At 40.7% G+C, this 21,064-nt stretch overlaps 1 protein-coding gene across 1 annotated transcript in view; it reads left to right on the top strand.

Annotated features, from left to right (window-relative positions):
• Positions 1–21,064, top strand: part of dysf (dysferlin, limb girdle muscular dystrophy 2B (autosomal recessive)) — a gene marked incomplete at its 3' end in the record, with an annotated part of 99,793 nt that overhangs the window by 31,120 nt on the left and 47,609 nt on the right. Inside the window, 8 exon segments of the mRNA XM_034204642.1 lie at positions 1–91; positions 420–449; positions 566–601; positions 3,667–3,708; positions 4,514–4,615; positions 5,076–5,237; positions 12,315–12,492; positions 13,302–13,372. The exon segment at positions 1–91 is cut by the window's left edge and continues 50 nt beyond it. Coding sequence (XP_034060533.1) covers positions 1–91; positions 420–449; positions 566–601; positions 3,667–3,708; positions 4,514–4,615; positions 5,076–5,237; positions 12,315–12,492; positions 13,302–13,372 — 712 coding nt within the window.

Here is a 21,064-nt window from a genome sequence, read left to right as displayed (position 1 = left end):
CTCTCCTCGTCTCACCTGGTTTCCGATCACTCGAGGAGCAAAGAGTGCCGGAGAGCTGCTGGCCGCCTTCCAGCTCATACGCAGAGAAAAGGTCTCAATCTACGATCACATCAATAATGAACTACTTAGTTTTCCTCTCACGTCTTCATCGCCCTTTCCCTCCTCTCCACATTCAAATATTGAAAAATGCTTGTTGTGTTTAAGGGTTATTGGGATATCAACGTGTGGTACAGTATGAGCTTATAATATTTAGCTTAACCCTTTATTTGACATTTGAGATCTTTACATTCTAGTATTGTTTATTTCTACTTATGATAGTAATAATAATAATACATGGGACTTTTATAGCGCTTTTCATGAAACTCAAAGACGCTTATGTTTTGCTTTGTTTATCTTATGTTCACATGTTGTGTCTCCAGCCAGCAGTTCATCATATCCCCGGTGTAGAGGTCAGTGTATTTCCGTTCTTACCTTCCCCACTGTTACTCTGTACTTCTTTTTGGATCTCTTCCCTTCTTCGTACATGTTCAACCTTTAAAATAACTTCTTCCTGTCTCACCTACAGGGAGACTTCATGACGTCCAACCACATTCTAGACGAGGTAAAAACACAAAGTCACACCACAGAGATTTAGCTATTAATCCGATCATTACATTTAAATATAACAAGAGATTTGGGAGTGAAGAGATATTAGTCTGATGAGTGTCATTTTGTGATTAAAAACATGCTGCAACTTGATCTCATTGATGCTATTTTACCCATTTTTCTGTTCGTAAATTATGATTTTCTTCTTACTGTATGTGATGCTTACAAATGACTCTCTTTACTGTCTGCTCTTTATAAGCAAAAACACCAGAGGCCTGTACGACGAAGCCGGATTTTCTCTTAGCGGCTAACTTCAGGGAAAACTCTGGTTTCCGGTCCTACGAAGCTGGTTCTCTTTTTAGCAGGCTAGATCTCCATGGTAACTTATGCTAAGCGGCTAACCTGGTCGGGACCAGGTTAGGTTGCAAGCTAAGAGATCAACTCAGTGAAAGCACCGCCTGCTGACCAATCAGAGCTCAGTGTGCGGAGTTTAAAGCGATCAAGTAGGGCTGTGCGATTATGGCAAAAATCATAATCACGATTATTTTGACGATTATTCATTGACCATTTATTGAACTTTAAAACAAATAATATTTTACCAATAAACAAGATCAAGAAATATGTTGGAGCGCACTTCCAAAACCATACTAAACATATATTAATATGATAAATAAAAATAAATTAGACCAAAATAAATGAAATCAAATGTGATGCAGTGCACTGTCACAACCTACTGAACACTCCTTAACATATAGCCAACATGTTGGTAAAACATATTCAACATATTCCACTCAGTTAAACGTTGAAGGCTGGCCCACCGTCATGGTCCAGAAGTAAATAAATGTTGAACTACAATTTAAGACTAAATAAAAATGTTTAGGCCACCATGGCAAATGCTGGTAGGACTGCTCATGTCATCTCTTAAAGATTTTTACGTAAGATTATGTTACAGGACATTAACGATAAAACAGAATATTGTTGTTCTATTTTTAGACACATCTCGCGATCGACTGGTTGGGCACCCCTGGGCTAGACCATAGGTCTGTTGTGGTCGCAAAGTAGTCAGCTGAAGCCACATCTCTCTCAACTTCCCCACGGCATTTGTCATATAGTGCAGGCAGCGCAGACCTGCTGAAATAATACCGAGACGGCATCGCGTAACGCTTGTCCAACGTGTTGACAAGTTGCTTAAAGCCCTGGTTGCTAACAGTGCTAACTGGGCACATATCTTTAGCGATGTGAAATGTAATGGCACCTGTAATATCTCTGTGTCTCTGCGAGCTCGTCGCGTAGGCCGTTGCTCTGTACAATGCGTCCTGAATCGATGACTGTGATGATGTGGTGGATGAAGTCGAGCGGCATCTGCTTTTTGTTGTATTACTGCCCGGTCGTATTGCACTTTGTGGTTGTATTTCAGATGATTAAAGAGATTGGTTGTGTTAGCGTGTGGTGCCAACACAACCTGGTAAATCCTGCAGTGTAGGCCTACTTTCTTTTGCTCCACGTCGGACTCCTGAAAGCCAAAGTACTTCCAAATAGTGGAAATAGTTTGACCCTTCTTTTTAACGAGTTGCTGCTCTTGTTCTGACATCTTCGCTCGCGCTGAACACTCACAACACCTGTCACTCCCACGTGGCCGAGTGGGCTTTTAGGGAGGAGCGAAAGCGCACCCAGCTAAATAATCGTATTTAGTCAATTATGCTGTTTTCATAATCGTCGCAAGCCATAATCGTAATCGCGATTAAAATACGATTAATTGCACAGCCCTACGATCAAGTCATATTACAGGATAAAGGAAATACAGAAAAGCTGCCGTCGCAGGAAAGACGGCCGGCAAAAATCACCGACTGTGTGAACGTGAACATTAATAGAATATCACCTCCGTCTTCAGAGCAATCTGACTATTATAACATTAGCGTTAAGAAAGCTTACTTAAATATCTGCCACAACATAAGTAACCGGATCAGAGTAACATTAAGTACAGTCCGCGGCATATCACTTCATAATGTATCATATATCTCCTTATCTGAGTCAGCTGAGCCGTATCTGGCCGTGCAACACTCACAGTGTCACAGACTGGATGCAGAAGTATTATTTTAAGCAACACATTAAGTTGACGAAACACTGGAGTCAAATGTAATTAAAGTCAGATCGTGTTTTAGACGGGGCAGTGATATCATAAACCTGTTAATGTACGCATTCAAACACTTGTTCTGTTACCAGCTGTATTCACCTTGCAGGTGCAGCTCTGTGGCTTTGATCCTGGATCAAGTGTTTAAGTCATGGATGTTTAAAGTTTAACTTCTTCATATGTCTAATATTAAAGTTGACTTTTCATTCAGGAAGTATGACGCTGCGCTGTCAGTACGCTTCTCCATGTTTGTGATTGGTCAAATGTTGCTAACCCCGCCCCTTTCATGTGAACGCGCACCTAACTAGAAAGGACACGGCTGGCTTGAGTTACCGAGTTGATAACAGCGTCGTAGGACCGCTTAGCGAGAGCGCGTATGTTTTGGATTAGGTAAACCGGGTAACTCAAACATATCCAGGTTAGGTTGAACCAGCTTCGTAGTACAGGCCTCTGGTAAAATGGGACTTTATGTTACGGTGTGTGAAGCAGGAAGGACCCAAATGCAGATCAAAGTGAAAGTTCCTTTATTTCAAGGTTAGGTGATAAACGAAGACAAAACAGAACACTCACCGACGAACTAGTCATGACACAAGACGAACCGACACTGAACACAGGAAGAGACAAGACTAAATACAGGGAGGGGTAATCACAAGACGAGAAACAGCCGGGCAGGGGAGGAGAAACACAAGGGCCACAGGTGAACACAATCAGACAACTAGACACACCAGGGAAACTAACGACGGGAGGAAGACACAGGGAGAAGGACCAGACAATAAACCCAGAGGAAAACACGACATAGAAAACGTGACATAACACAATAATCGTAACACTTTACTTCTTAAAAAAATGACACGTATGAACAGTAAACTTCCTTAAAGTCCTTCAGATATATTTTTGTGATGATTTCTCTTTTCTTTTCTCTCTTCCTTTATTTCGTCTCTTCTTCTCAGTTGATGTTTCCAGGATTCCTCTCTGAGCACCTGCAGCAAGCGGTACAATAAGGACACAGAAGGATATATCAATATATAAACCATGTGTCATGTCTGCATGTTCACCTTGCAGCACACACACACACACACACACACACACACACACACACACACACACACACACACACACACACACACACACACACACACACACACACACACACACACACCACCATCCATCATATACAGTCACCCTCCAACAACATTTCATTTTCCAACAACACAAATAAAACATGTCCTCTCCAACCCTTTGTTCCATAGGTTTTAACCAGTGGTGTAGTGGGCGTTGGACGCGGGGGATTGTAACAGTCTAATAAATATGAAATCATTGCCAGCGTTATCAGTTGCGTGTATTTGTTGTAATAATGACGAAAACATAAAAGGCAGATTTCACAGTAATTCTAATAAAAACGTAGCTCAAGCATTTACGCAACTTGATTTGAAGCGTGTGTGTGAGGGCCAGCACCATGTGTGTGTAGGGTGACCAGGTGTCCCACAAATTGAGACTATGTCCCGCATTTGAGTGACAGTCGCGCAGAAAGGCCGGATCGGTTCGCTGGCAGCCGGCACCGCCCTTTATTATTATATTGTCTAAACGGCATCATGTAAGTTGCGCTAACAGGCGACACGGAGGTCCACACACAGTGAACCCCCCCCGTTGACAGTTCACGAGCTACACCACTGGTTGTAACTTTCTAAAACTTCATTCGACATGTTATTCATAAACATTTTCTAATATACCCGGCAGTAAACATCATTGCATGTTTCCATTTGTTTCCTGACTCCTGTCCTGCGTTCCTCTTGGCAGGAGGACGAGTCGGACCTTCCTCACCCTCCTCATCAAAGAGAGCCCAACGTCTTCGTGGTTCCTCAGGGAATCAAACCGGTTCTGCAGAGAACCGCCATCGAGGTACCAGCAAACATTTACAGCAGCTACTGCTACGTGTTTTACTCCACAAACTAGTAAAGGCATAGTACCACACCTTGGGAAACTCGCCTCTATTCTTTCTTACACAAAGTTAATAATAATAATTAGCTAATTGTTTAGCTCTGAAAGGGACCTGTTATGTTTTGACAGTTAATCAACAAGATCTTGTTTGTTCACCACGTAGCGCCTTGGATCCCTTGAAAGGCGCTTTACAAATTCTATCTATAATTATTATTAAGATCATTAATCATCGGAAACATTTTCTGATTCAAATATTTGGTTATTATCTTTGGGTTTGGATTCTTGGTCAAATTAAATAACAGATGAGACACCTTGTTAGTTTGGAGCATATTTCATGAGTTGTTCTGCATTCTTTTAGATTAAATAATGGCTTAGGATCAATAACCCTCTCCCTGCCCCCCCCCCCCCCCCCCCCCCTCAGATCTTAGCGTGGGGGGTGCGTAACCTGAAGAGCTTCCAGCTGGCCAGCATCTCCTCTCCCAGCCTGCAGGTGGAGTGCGGAGGCGTCTCCGTGCAGAGCTGCGTCATCCGGAGCATGAAGAAGAAACCCAACTTCGACCTGAACACACTCATCCTGGACGTGGTGAGAACACACTGTACACACTATTGTACACACTGAATACACACTGAATACACACTGAATACACACTGAATACACACTGTATACACACTGTACTGTATACACACTGTACTGTATACACACTGTACTGTACACACTGTATACACACTGTACTGTATACACACTGTACTGTACTGTATACACACTGTACTGTACTGTATACACACTGTACTGTATACACACTGTACTGTACTGTATACACACTGTACTGTATACACACTGTACTGTACACACACTGTACTGTACACACACTGTACTGTATACACACTGTACTGTACACACACTGTACTGTACACACTGTACTGTATACACACTGTACTGTACACACTGTACTGTACACACTGTACTGTACACACTGAATACACACTGAATACACACTGTACTGTACACACTGTATACACACTGTACTGTATACACACTATACTGTATACACACTGTACTGTATACACACTGTACTGTACACACTGAATACACACTGTATACACACTATACTGTATACACACTGTACTGTACACACACGTACTGTACACACTGAATACACACTGTATACACACTATACTGTATACACACTGTACTGTATACACACTATACTGTATACACACTATACTGTGTACACACTGTACTGTACACACTGTACTGTACACACTGTATACACACTGTACTGTATGTACACTGTACTGTATACACTGTACTGTACACACTGTACTGTACACACTGTACTGTACACACACTGTACTGTATACACACTGTACTGTACACACACTGTACTGTACACACACTGTACTGTATACACACTGTACTGTATACACACTGTACTGTACACACTGTATACACACTGTACTGTATACACACTGTACTGTATACACACTGTACTGTACACACTGTACTGTACACACTGAATACACACTGAATACACACTGTACTGTATACACACTGTACTGTACACACTGTACTGTATACACACTGTACTGTACACACACTGTACTGTACACACACTGTACTGTATACACACTGTACTGTACACACTGTACTGTACACACTGAATACACACTGAATACACACTGTACTGTATACACACTGTACTGTATACACACTGTACTGTACACACTGTACTGTACACACACTGTACTGTACACACACTGTACTGTATACACACTGTACTGTATACACACTGTACTGTACACACACTGTACTGTATACACACTATACTGTATACACTGTATACACACTGTACTGTATACACACTATACTGTATACACACTGTACTGTATACACACTATACTGTATACACACTGTACTGTACACACTGTACTGTACACACTGAATACACACTGAATACACACTGTACTGTATACACACTGTACTGTACACACTGTATACACACTGTACTGTATACACACTGTACTGTACACACTGTACTGTACACACTGAATACACACTGAATACACACTATACTGTATACACACTGTACTGTATACACACTATACTGTATACACACTGTACTGTACACACTGAATACACACTGTATACACACTGTATACACACTGTACTGTATACACACTATACTGTATACACACTGTACTGTATACACACTATACTGTATACACACTGTACTGTATACACACTGTACTGTATACACACTATACTGTATACACACTATACTGTATACACACTGTACTGTACACACTGAATACACACTGTATACACACTATACTGTATACACACTGTACTGTATACACACTATACTGTATACACACTGTACTGTATACACACTATACTGTATACACACTATACTGTATACACACTGTACTGAACACACTGAATACACACTGTATACACACTATACACACTATATACACACTATACTGTATACACACTGTATACACACTGTATACACACTGTATACACACTGTATACACACTATACTGTATACACACTGTACTGTACACACTGTATACACACTGTACTGTATACACACTATACTGTATACACACTGTACTGTATACACACTATACTGTATACACACTATACTGTGTACACACTGTACTGTATACACACTGTACTGTACACACTGTACTGTACACACTGTATACACACTGTACTGTATACACACTGTACTGTACACACTGTATACACACTGTACTGTATGTACACTGTACTGTACACAGTGTATACACTGTACTGTACACAGTGTATACACACTACTGTACTGTACTGTATACACACTGTACAGAATACAAACGGTACTGAACACACTGTACTGTACACACTGTATACACACTGTACTGAATACAAATGGTACTGTACACAATCTATACACACTGTACACACTGAATACTTACTTTACACACTGAACATACACTGTACTGTACACACTGAGTACACACTGTAATACACACTGCTGTACACACTGAGTACATACTGCAATACACACTGCTGTACACACTGAGTACACACTGAAGTAATACACCACTGTGTACCACCATGAGTACACACTGCAGTACACACGTAATACACACTGTACACACTGTACACACTGAATACTTACTTTACAAACTGAACACACACTGTACTGTACACACTGAGTACACACTGAATACACACTGTACTGTACACACTGTATACACACTGTACACACTGTATACACACTGTACTGTACACACTGTATACACACGTACACACTGAATACTTACTTTACACACTGAACACACACTGTACTGTACACACTGAGTACACACTGAGTACACACTGCAATACACACTGTAATACACACTGCTGTACACACTGAGTACACACTGCTGTACATACTGAGTACACACTGAGTACACACTGCTGTACACACTGTACTCGTGAAACAGATGCAATCAGAGCGTAGCCTCAGAGCTAATGAGAGTTCTGCTGTGATGTGGTTAGCGTCGGTCATCATTCTTCATCAGTGAAGCAGCAATAATGAACTCTTCTGGTCCTTCTCTGCTTCTGGAAAAGTAGTAACCTCCTCCACAGGCATCAAAGCAGTCATTCTGAGTTATAGAAATCACTTATTTTAGACGCTTCCTTCATGTTTTCTTCCATCGAAAAGGGACATTTCTGCAGGATCGAGCGCTACAACTACACTGGATGCTTTTAAAATGGATGTCACTGCAGGGCGAAGTCATACATTAAGTTACAATCAATCAAATGGACATTAATCCAGACGACATCCATTGATTTTAAGACTACAATATTGATCAAATAACTTATGTACTATGATTTGATTTGATGTTGGGAATGATCATAGGCTAAAATACTTGTATGTCTAATTTGACTTTTTGTTAAACTCCGAGTGGATATTATATAAAAAAACATGTTTTATGTTCTTCAAATGTAGAAATGTCCTTTGTGATTGTAAATCCTCTGAGTTTATATTAGTGCCATTACATTTAAGGTGTTTTCCTGTTAAACCTAAAATATTACTCATGCTTTCCCTCACAGAGTTTACTGTTAACAATATGAAGTTGATCACCTCTGTGTTTTATTATGACAGCTTTAATTGCAGTACGGAAATATTCACATATGTTCCCCTCAGATACATATCCCTGCTCTGGCTCCGGCACTTTAATGTTAACAAGATTAAGGTCCTGTGTTGACGGCCCCCACAGAACGGTGGAAATATGCACATATTTTCCCTTAAACTCAGCTCCAAGCATTTACTGTTAACATTATTAAGGTCTAAAGTTGAGTGCGTGAGTGTTTTCGTATGTCAGGGGGTTAAAGAAAATGCCATGTGCATACTTTCCTCTTTGAAGACACTAATAGTCGCTTAGTTTATTGTGAGTTTAACATCGTTAGCCCCAAATTAAGCCTTTTGAAAGCCACAGGGATCAAATGGATTTCAGTAACAAACTTTATTTTTCCCCTTGAGCCGGTCTGGCAAAATAGCTCACCATTGATGTGCACACATTTCCATAAGCTAAGTAAAACTGGCCTTTTTCTGGTTGACATGTGGCCTTTCTGCACGCTGAATAATAATAACAATTTAAATTGTCAAGTAGTGGTGACATTCGATGACAGCCAGTGGTTTCACAGTGTGTCTTTATATATTTTGGACCAGCGGTTCCCAACCTTTTTCAACTCAGGGTTAGGGCTGCACGATTTGGGGAAATAATCTAATTGCGATTTTTCTGACAGATATTGCGATTCGATTTGCGATATTTGTTTTTAAGCGACTCAACGGAAGTTTATTGTAAAATGCGGCCATATCTCCGGCTAGGAAGGTCGCATCAACGTGCTCCCGTCTCTAGCACCCCGCAGCCCGAGCTACGAGTGACAGAACTAAACTTACATGAAACTTCCGTTGCTTTAAAGTCAAGCTTCAGTTTAAGATTCACCCTGTGATAGAAACATGTGATGGAGCATTACTAACCTGACTCAGAAACCATCTAAAGCTCCATTGGAAGCCATTTGGAAAAGTATTTCAAGAATACTTGGCAGGTGATTGGATCAATCTGTCTATCACCTTCTATCATGGGCCACTTCTGATTGGTTAACAATGGCTGGTACATGTGGAGCACAGCACTTCTGATTGGTGTGGATGACCGACACACAAGAAGAACAAAATATACAACAACAAAAAATCATTTAAAATCGCAATTTCGATTTAAAATCGATTAATCGTTCAGCCCCCACTTAAGAATCTAAAAAATCTTCGCGGCCCACATTCAACCATAAACAATACGGAGGTTAATAAAGTTCTCTGAGTACTTTTTATTTTAATTAGAAAAGGAGCTGGCCATCAGTAACAAGCAGACATGCGTATTACACGGTTTAGTTGAATACTCGATTCTGATTGGTCAATTCAGAACATGTGACACATTGTTAATCCAGTAGAACAGACCGCTGTCAAGGACTGTAATGACCGTTGCTAAGGACGATCAAGAAAGAGAAAGGAAAAGAGGTTAAATAAAAAAAAATCTTAATAATGAAATCCACACAAATCATAATGTTTTGCAAATTATTTGGCGGCCCACTTGCAATGCCTTCGCGGACCACTAGTGGGCCGCGGCCCACAGGTTGGGAACCGCTGTTTTAGACAACGTGGAAAAGCGGCCTGGTAAAAAGAGTCGCTCTCGCCTGTTTCTGCTGGACATTTGGCATTTCTATACAGAGATTAATAACAATATTATTTTCCCTATTATTTTATAGTATTATTAATTAATTTAATTTATTATTGTTGTGATTATTTTTTATATATTTTTCATTATTATTATTTATGTTGTTCTTTCCTTTTCTCGTAGTGACATTTGAGCGCAGTCAGTGGATGTATAGCGTGTCTTTGCAAAAATATGTAAGCCATGTTGTCATTTATTTGTCCAGAGGCCTGTACGACGAAACTGGTTCAACCTAACCTGGATATGTTTGAGTTAGCCGGTTGGCCTAATCCAAAACATACGCGCTCTCGCTAAGCTGTCCTACGACGCTGGTTATCAAGTGGATCGCTCAAGCCAGCCGTTTCCTATCTAGTTAGGTGCGCGTTCACATGAAAGGGGTGGTATCTGGAGCATTCGACCAATCACAAACATGGAGAAGCGCACTGACAGCGCAGCGTCATACTTCCTGAATGAAAAGTGAACTTTAATACTAGTCAAAAATGAAGAAGTTAAACTTTAAACATCCATGACTTAAACGCTTGATCCAGGATCAAAGCCACAGAGCTGCACCTGCAAGGTGAATACAGCTGGCAAAAGAACAAGTGTTTGAATGCGTACATTAACAGGTTTATGATATCACTGCCCGTCTAACACACCATCTGACTTTAATTACATTTGACTCGAGTGTTTCCTCAACTTAATGTGTTGCTTAAAATAATACTTCTTCTGCATACAGTCTGTGACACTGTGAGTGTTGCACGGCCAGATACGGCTCAGCTGACTCAGATAAGGAGATATATGATACATTATGAAGTGATATGCCGCGGACTGTAGGCATACTTAATGTTACTCTGATCCGTTATGTCGTGGCAGATATTTAAGTAAGCTTTCTTAACGCTAATGTTATAATAGTCAGATTGCTCTGAAGATGGAGGTGATATTCTATTAATGTTCACGTTCACACAGTCGGTGATTTTTGCCGGCCGTCTTTCCTGCGACGGCAGTTTTTCTGTATTTCCTTTCTCCTGTAATCTGACTTGATCGCTTTAAACTCTGCACACTGAGCTCTGATTGGTCAGCAGGCGGTGCTTTCACTGAGTTGAGCTCTTAGCCTGCAACCTAACCTGGTCCCGACCAGGTTAGCCGCTCAGCATAAATTACCATGGAGATCTAGCCGCTAAAAAGAGAACCAGCATCGTAGGACCGGAAAGCCGGAGTTTTCCCTGAATTTAGCCGGCTAAGCGAAAATCCTGCTTCGTAGTATACCCCCCTGGTGTCACTTAAACACGTAAACATTTACTTTAAATCATAAACTGAGATTTAAAATGAGTGCCTGATTTCCATCACAAAGATCTAATCTCTTCCCTTTCGTGGGAGGGGTCAGGATTTAAAGTTTGCTCCCTGATTGGCCTGTCACCAAACCATGACCAATCAGCTTCAGACATTCAGCAGCCATAGCCAATCAGCATCAGGCGTGCAGGTGGCGTAGCCAATTAGAGTCAGGCGTAGGTCAGAGGATGTTTTCTTTACTCGTCTTATGTTTCCATCTCCTTTATGTTTTATGCTTTGCTTTTTTTGTTCATATATCCAACATGATTTTTAACAGATTTAATAAAAATACACAGATTAGTAAAAACATTTGTATTAGTAATAATCATTTTTGTAAAAGTTAAACCACAAATAAATAAATAATTAAATTAAATAATGAAAAAACATTTAAAAAAAATCGAAAAAACTATAATAAAAATAAATAAACACATATAAAATAATATTAATAATGATTAAAACAAATTATAAAAAAGTTAAATTATTAAAATAGTATATATATATATAGTATAATAGATAACAAAGTGGGACTACAGTTCTGTCATAGCCTATGCTAATGAACCTATCTTTAAATATTCCCTCTCTCCAGAGGCTTCCCTGTGAGGAGCTCTACATGCCGCCCATCGTTATCAAAGTGATCGATAACCGTCAGTTTGGGAGGAAGCCGGTGGTCGGGCAGTGCACCATCCGCTCTCTGGAGGACTATCGCTGCAGCCTGGAGGAGGAGGAGGAGGAGGAAGAGGAGGAGGAAGAGGAGGGGTGGAGACGTAAGACAAACACATTCACTAAAGACAAAAAAACAACAGTCAATTTCAAAGTTCTGAGAGAAAACGTGAATCTTAGAAAAAAGTCAAAATTCAGCGGAAATAGCCAAATTTCTCAATCATGAGAAACATTTCTAAATTCTGAGGAAAAAGTCAGAAATCTGTAATAAAAGTCAATTCTGAGGAAATAGTTAACACTGAGGAAAGAGTAAGAATTTTGAGAAAAAGTCAAAGTTCTGAGAAAAAAGTCAAATTTGTGAGAAAAAATCCATTCTGTAAAAAAAAAAATCTATTCTAAGAAAAAATGTAATGTAATTTCATAGGAAACAAGTAAATCCTGAGAAATAAGGAGCGTCGGAGGAAGAGGAGGGATGGAGACGTGAGACATGCATGAATACAAGCACATGTACTAAAGAGGAAATACAATTATCAATGTTAAAACTTCTGAGTTCTGAGAGAAAGTGAATCTTAGAAAAAAGTAAAAATTCAGAGGAAAAAGTTAAATATGAGAAAAATGTCAATTTTGAGAAAAAAGTAAAAATGTGTGAGAAAAAGGTCGATTATGGGAAAAAAGTCAAAACTCTGAGAAGAAATTCAAAATTCAGAGAAAAAAAGTCATATTTGTGAGAAAAAAGTCAAATTTATGAGAAAAGGTCAGAAAACTGAAATAAAAGTCAATTCTGAGGAAAAAGGTAAGAAATCTGAGAAAAGTCCAAATTCTGAGAATAAGGAGCGTCGGAGGAAGAGGAGGGATGGAGGTGTAAAGCATGTACTGAAGAAAGTCTAATGGTCTTTTTGCTGTGTGTTTTCAGGCCAAACGCCACAGTTTTCTGGGGATGTTTTCATTGACATCGATGACCAGGAGCCACTCGTACCTGAACAGGTAAAATCCATTCTTACAATAAATAAAAAGGAAAATGAAAGTGGGTAAATTAATCTGCCACAACAGTCGGAAAGAAGTTCTGAGAGTTCTGAGTATGTAAGCTGAATAGCTGCCGTGTGTCTATTTTCTAATAGACACTCCCTAAAATGTAACTATAAGATTCCCAAAAAACATGCTTTTGGTGTGTGTGTGTGTGTGTGTGTGTGTGTGTGTGTGTGTGTGTGTGTGTGTGTCTGTGTGTGTGTGAGAGTGTGTGTGTGTGTGTGTGAGAGTGTGTGTGTGCAGCATGAATAAACATGTCTTGACATGATGACATGGCAACCCTCTCTGTGGTCGGTGGTTACCATGGCGACCACGAGACCCCGCGCTCGTCACCAATCATTAGCGCTCGCTCGCCTTTTTCCTCTGGCGCTCCTTTCTTAGATTTAAGACTTTTAGTTTCCTCTTCTTCCTTTCTTTATTCTTTAAGCAGGAACATGGAAACTATTTCCCAGTCGACCTAATCACTGACAAGAACGTCAAGAACACACACTTACACAGACATTAAAACACACAGATTATCCACATAGATGAGGACTCACACACAAAGACGATATTCCTTTTGTATTGTATTCCATCCATCCATCTTCTCCCGCTTATCCGTGGTCGGGTCTCGGGGGTATCAGTTCCAGCAGAGAGCCCCAAACTTTCTTTTCCCTGGCGACATCAACCAGCTCTGACTGGGGGGTCCCAAGGCGCTCCCAGGCCAGCGAAGAGATATAATCCCTCCACCTGGTCCTAGGTCTACCCCTTGGTCTCTTCCCAGCTGGACGTGCCTGGAACACCTCCCTAGGGAGGCGCCCAGGTGGCATCCTAACTAGGTGCCCGAACCACCTCAACTGGCTCCTTTCGACGCGAAGGAGGAGCGGCTCAACTCCGAGTCCCTCCCTGATGACTGAACTTCTCACCTTATCCCTAAGGGAGACACCAGCCACCCTGCGGAGAAAACCCATCTCGGCCGCTTGTATCCGCGATCTCGTTCTTTCGGTCATGACCCATCCTTCATGACCATAGGTGAGGGTAGGAACGAAAATGGCCCGGAAGACAGAGAGCTTTGCCTTCTGGTTCAGCTCCCTTTTCGTCACAACGGTGCGGTAAAGCGACTGCAGTACCGCTCCCGCTGCTCCGATTCTCCGGCCCATCTCACGCTCCATTGTTCCCTCACTCGAGAACAAGACCCCGAGATACTTGAACTCCTTCACTTGGGGTAAGGACTCATTCCCTACTTGGAGTGGACAGTCCATCGGTTTCCTGCTGAGAACCATGGCCTCAGATTTGGAGGTGCTGATCCTCATCCCAGCCGCTTCACACTCGGTTGCGAACCGATCCAGTGAGTGCTGAAGGTCGCAGACCGATGAAGCCATAAGAACCACATCAACTGCAAAAAGCAGTGGTGCAATCCTTAGTCCACCGAAATGCAGACCCCCTCCCCCATGACTACACCTCGAAATCCGATCCATGTATATTACAAACAGGATTGGTGACAAAGCGCAGCCCTGGCGGAGGCCAACCCTCACCGGAAATGGGTCCGACTTACTGCCGAGGACCCGGACACAGCTCTCGCTTTGGGAGTAAAGAGATTGGATGGCCCTGAGTAGAGACCCCCTCACCCCATACTCCCGCAGCACCTCCCACAGTAACTCCCTGGGAACTTGGTCATACGCCTTCTCCAAGTCTACAAAACACATGCAGACCGGATAAGCGTACTCCCAGGCCCCCTCCAGGATCCTTGCGAGAGTAAAAAGCTGATCCGTCGTTCCACGACCAGGACGGAATCCGCATTGTTCCTCCTCAATCTGAGGTTCGACAATCGGCCTGACCCTCCTTTCGAGTACCTTAGAGTAAACTTTCCCGGGGAGGCTGAGTAGCATGAATAATGAATGTGTAAGATTTGAAGCTGTTTTCAGGGTCTTGTGTAGAAATGATAAGATAATAAGATAGGAAATACTTTATTGATCCCAAATTGGGAAAACATAAAAAACAACAACAAAAAAGACATTGCACAATGGTAGAAATGAAAGAGTTGAAATAAACAATACTATAATTTAAACTTCTCGAAATAGAATTAAAACAACATCTAAAAGTAGAAAATATACAGTAGATATAAAATAATACCGTCTCAATTTGATCAAAATGAGTGGAAAGGTGTAGCATGGAGTGGATTGGACTTAGGTTTGTGTATATTATTAATTAACCAGATGTATTACATGGCTTAGTTGAATACTCGATTCTGATTGGTCAATTCAGCACACGTTGTTAATCCAGTAGTGCAGACCGCTGTCAAGGACTTATTGAGCGTTGTTAAGGACGCTCACATCTGCAGAAAGAAGTCCGGTCGATTGAACTGTATGCAGTTTGCTTTTCGAACTGTTTGCTTGAAAAAGACAAGAGGGACAAGAAAACAGCGGAGAAGTAACGGGGCAGAAACCCTCCTTTTGACATAGACATCAAACGGCGAGACATATTCAGTGTGCAGTTCCTTTGGCTTTAGGGCAGGGATATCTAGATACTTCCCAAGGTTTGACTTAATGAATTGTGCTACTTTTAAAGCAAGCAGCGATGTTTTCAAATCTGTAATCAAAAAGCTCCTCAAAAACGCTTTCGAAGCAGTTCCTGCTACGTAGTTCAAACGGTAACAACGGACTATTTTTCTTAGCGGATGCATGTCACTTTAAATCAATAATACTATTTTTTAAATCAATAAAAACATTTTCTAAATCTATAAAAAGCATTTCAATTAATATTGGGAGTCATGTCGTTACTTTGTTGAGAATGTGGCCGTGTGATAAGCGGATCAGCCTGCCGGGTGTTCTTCTACCCATGATGACCGCCTCACTCCCCGCACATAACGTGTACATTTGTGAGATGTCCTTTAGTTTCTTTCCCTAGTTGAAGACTGGACTGTCATTGTGTAGAAAACTAACGACAGTCCTTTAATAAAGCAGCAGAGACAGTGTGGTAGATGTTGGAAAAAGTCCTGCTGTACTCTTTAATGTGAAGCTAATGAGCTACAACATGGAAAACCACAGGATTGGCCTCTTTAAAGAAAACTGAAGGAACGTTCATCTGACGAGAAGTCGTGAGTTTCTCGGGAAAGAATTAGAAGCTCGTGGTTCCTGTCGGGTTCAAGACTTCTGTTCTGGATTCCTGCAGTTCTTCCTCCTCAAACTTCTCCTCACTATTTCCTCTCTCCTCTCATTGGTTGTCTTTATCCTTTCACTTTGTTCTCTTTCGTTGCCCTTTTTAAACCTTCGCCCTCTTTCTCCTCTCTCCTTCAATCCCCTTTGCTTCATTGCTTTATTCCTCACTTACTCCTCATCTGTTTGTCTCCTCTCCTAACCCAACTTCTTCCTTCATGAATTCTGAAAATTAAGTCAATTCTGAGAAAAAAGTATATTCTTATTTTTGTATTATTTTTTGGGCCTGAAGGCTTTAGTGGAGATCTTTGACTTGAAAAGGGGAGACTGAAGGGAGGACTGATTGCCTGACATATTCGGCCGGCTCTGGTAACCGCATATGGGCCGACAGATCTATACACTGAGCTATCCGGCGGCCGGAAATCAAGTACAGTATGTTCTGAGAAAAAAGTTATTTCTGGGGGAAAAGGTTATTTCTGGGGGAAAAGGTTATTTCTGGGGGAAAAGGTTATTTCTGGGGGAAAAGTTATTTCTTTGGGAAAAAGTTATTTCTTGGGGAATAGGTTATATCTGGGGGAAAAGTTATTTCTGGGGGAAAAGGTTATATCTGGGGGAAAAGTTATTTCTGGGGGAAAAGGTTATATCTGGGGGAAAAGTTATTTCTGGGGAAAAAGTTATTTCTGGGGAGAAAAGTTATTTCTGGGGGAAAAGGTTATTTCTGGGAGAAAAAGGTTATTTCTGGGGGAAAAAGGTTATTTCTGGGAGAAAAGGTTATTTCTGGGGGAAAAGGTTATTTCTGGGGGGAAAAGGTTATTTCTGGGGGAAAAGGTTATTTCTGGGGGGAAAAGGTTATTTCTGGGGGAAAAAGTTATTTCTTGGGGAAAAAGTTATTTCTGGGGGAAAAAGGTTATTTCTGGGGGAAAAGTTATTTCTGGGGGGAAAAGGTTATTTCTGGGGGAAAAAGTTATTTCTTGGGGAAAAAGTTATTTCTGGGGGAAAAAGTTATTTCTGGGGGAAAAGGTTATTTCTGGGGGAAAAAGTTATTTCTGGGGGAAAAAGTTATTTCTGGGGGAAAAAGTTATTTCTGGGGAGAAAAGTTATTTCTGGGGGAAAAGTTATTTCTGGGAGAAAAAGGTTATTTCTGGGGGAAAAAGTTATTTCTTGGGGAAAAAGGTTATTTCTGGGGGGAAAATTTATTTCTGGGGGAAAAAGGTTATTTCTGGGGGAAAAAGTTATTTCTTGGGGAAAAAGTTATTTCTGGGGGAAAAAGTTATTTCTGGGGGGAAAAGTTATTTCGGGGGGAAAAGTTATTTCTGGGGGGAAAAGTTATTTCTGGGGGAAAAAGTTATTTCTGGGGGAAAAAGTTATTTCTGGGGGGAAAAGTTATTTCTGGGGGAAAAAGTTATTTCTGGGGGAAAAAGTTATTTCGGGGGAAAAGGTTATTTCTGGGGGGAAAGTTATTTCTGGGGGAAAAGGTTATTTCTGGGGGGAAAAGTTATTTCTTGGGGAAAAGGTTATTTCTGGGGGAAAAGTTATTTCTGGGGGAAAAGGTTATTTCTGGGGGAAAAGTTATTTCTGGGGGAAAAAGTTATTTCTGGGGGGAAAAGGTTATTTCTGGGGGGAAAAAGTTATTTCTGGGGGAAAAAGTTATTTCTGGGGGAAAAAGTTATTTCGGAGGGAAAAAGTTATTTCTGGGGGAAAAAGTTATTTCGGGGGGAAAAGTTATTTCTGAGGGAAAAGGTTATTTCGGGGGAAAAAGTTATTTCTGGGGGAAAAGGTTATTTCGGGGGAAAAAGTTATTTCTAGGGGAAAAGGTTATTTCTGGGGGAAAAGGTTATTTCTGGGGGAAAAGGTTATTTCTGGGGGAAAAAGTTATTTCTGGGGGAAAAGGTTATTTCTGGGGGAAAAAGTTATTTCGGGGGGAAAAGGTTATTTCTGGGGGAAAAAGTTATTTCGGGGGGAAAAAGTTATTTCTGGGGGAAAAAGTTATTTCGGAGGGAAAAAGTTATTTCTGGGGGAAAAAGTTATTTCGGGGGGAAAAGGTTATTTCTGGGGGAAAAGTGAGTTTGGAGAAAAAGTCAATATTGTGGAAAAAAACGTCAATTTAGAGAACAAAGTCAAATATTTGAGAGAAATTTCTGAGGAAAGAGTAAAAAAATTGGGAAAAAAGGCAATTCTGAGAAAAATACTATTTTGAGAAAAGGTGAACATTTAAAAAAAAAAAATCTGAATTCTTGTAAAAAAGTCATTTTTACGAAATTCACTTTGGTGTTTCAAAGCACACTTTTAAAACCTCACCCACCCTGTCTTCATCCCCTCCTTCTCTGTCTCCTTCTCTCCTGTGTCCTCATACCCTCAGCTCCTCGTGACCTCATATAAACACTTTCTGTCTCTAATCTGCGCCTCGGTCTCGCCCTGATCAGCGTTAACAGAACTCGTCTGTCTGCACCTCAGAGCGAGACCTCCCTGAGAATAACATTTATGATTTAAAACGCTCACGTTTTCCCTCACGATTAATCGCTTGCTGTTTGAGAAGCTCAGCGTGGTGACGCCGATATTTCTGCATTTGAGTCACTAATATGTCTGCTGATGTTAGTGAGTCATGTCTCACAGAAAACAGTGTGTATTACTAACATAATGTTGTCTATTTAACTGACATGTGTTCCTAATATTGTTGCTAACCTGAGAGTGTGTGTGTGTGTGTGTGTGTGTGTGTGTGTGTGTGTGTGTGTGTGTGTGTGTGTGTGTGTGTGTGTGTGTGTGTGTGTGTGTGTGTGTGTGTGTGTGTGCACGTGTTTTAAAGCTTGCAGATGGATCCGGCTCAGCTATCATTAACCTTTCTGCCTCTAGTGAAAGCCTTCATGTAGGTAACAACCTCATCTTTAACTCATTTCATTCATCCATGTTCATGTCTAACATCATTTTCCATTCGTCTGTTTCATTCAAACATCCATCACCTCTACAGATACGTTCTTGCTCCTTGTCTGCCTAATTTGAAGGCCTTACATTATTTTCAAATGCTTATAACGTCTGTTAGAGATTAAATGTTTACTGCAGATCTGTTCACATTGGCAACAAGAAAACGTCTTAACTTCCCTTTCCTTATATTCTATACATTCATGTCACACTTTAAGGGTTTTTTTGCATTGCTTTATTCTGGTTATTGCTTTAAAAGTACATAAAACATCTTTGAATTGTCATAAACAGCTTTTAAACAAGGACCGTCTGATGTCAACAAAGCAAAATGAAAGGAGGATTTAAGATAGGAACAAAAAAGCAGGTTTTATATACGAAAAAATACGTTATCTCAAAACTATAAACCTTTATGATATCAAATAAGACTTTTGAGGATATTTCATTAAGGACATTTAACTTTGGGGGGTTTTAAGGCTGAAGAAACCCTGCAAAGACAAAATGACCTTAACTTTGGTTAAAATACATACAGATATATCTAACTGGTCTGTATTTATCATGCAACTCTTCAGAAAACACAAACCATTGATTGTATAATGCACCACACCATGCAAAGACCCTAGTTCTTTCTTTAAGGGCTTTTAAATGCTGCATATTGACAGAGAATATATAACATTAAATGCATAATGACCCTAAACTCTTTAAAGTAATCCCTCATGCTCACAGGGGCCCACAGTCTGCTTTACTCGTAACACAGTAGACAGTAGCACGGATCAGATTTTAACATTTTAAGGCAGAAAAGCTCTTTATTGATGACGTTTATTCAAAGTGAGACACTGATGGATGCCTCCGACGAGGTTTAGAGTGGAAGGAATCAGATAAAGACGGAGAAAATTACAGATGAAACAAGAAACGTTTTACATTTCGGTCGCAGATGAAGAAAAATCCAGGTTTTTTTTTTACAGCCGCAGAAATCTGATCTAAGGTCTGAACGCTCATCGTTATTTTCCCGCTTTATTTATCTAAGCCAAGTCGATTTGAAGACTTTTTCTGAGCCGCACCGGTAGTTTCTCCCCTCCTCCTTTCGCTCCATGGTAATTGAGGCTGATTTCTTTCTCTCCAAACAAAGATATTTGTTTTATTAAGGGTCAGATATTGAAACCAGTCGAATGAAAGGCTCCACTTTCTGTCTGGCTGAGGCCAAAGTCAACAGAGCTGCTTCAGATCCTCCGAACCACAGCTCTTACTGAACGCTGGATAAATGAGAGAGGGGGTTAAGGCTTACTTAAAGAGAAGGAATCAGGACAGAGTTTGACTGAAATTAGGGGGAAAAGAAGGCGCTAATATCTCGTGGCACCAGAAAGAGAAAGATGGAAATCCTGGTTTCTTAATCTCTGGTTTCAGACCAGAAAGCGGGTCGTTGGGATTTATGTTTCCCGCGGATCAGATTCAGAGTTGGAAAAGTTTAAGAAGATCGGCTGTCAGCAGCGTCACGGCCCCTCAAAGTAACTCTGAACTGTAATCAGATTACATTCGTCTGTAACGCAGTAACTGTTGATAACAGCAGGAATTACATCAGTCAAGTCAAAGTCAACTTTATTGT

Source organism: Gymnodraco acuticeps, unplaced genomic scaffold, assembly GCF_902827175.1.
Source record: "Gymnodraco acuticeps unplaced genomic scaffold, fGymAcu1.1, whole genome shotgun sequence".
Taxonomy (NCBI): Eukaryota; Metazoa; Chordata; class Actinopteri; order Perciformes; family Bathydraconidae; genus Gymnodraco; species Gymnodraco acuticeps.
This window is presented reverse-complemented; position numbering and strand designations above follow the sequence as displayed.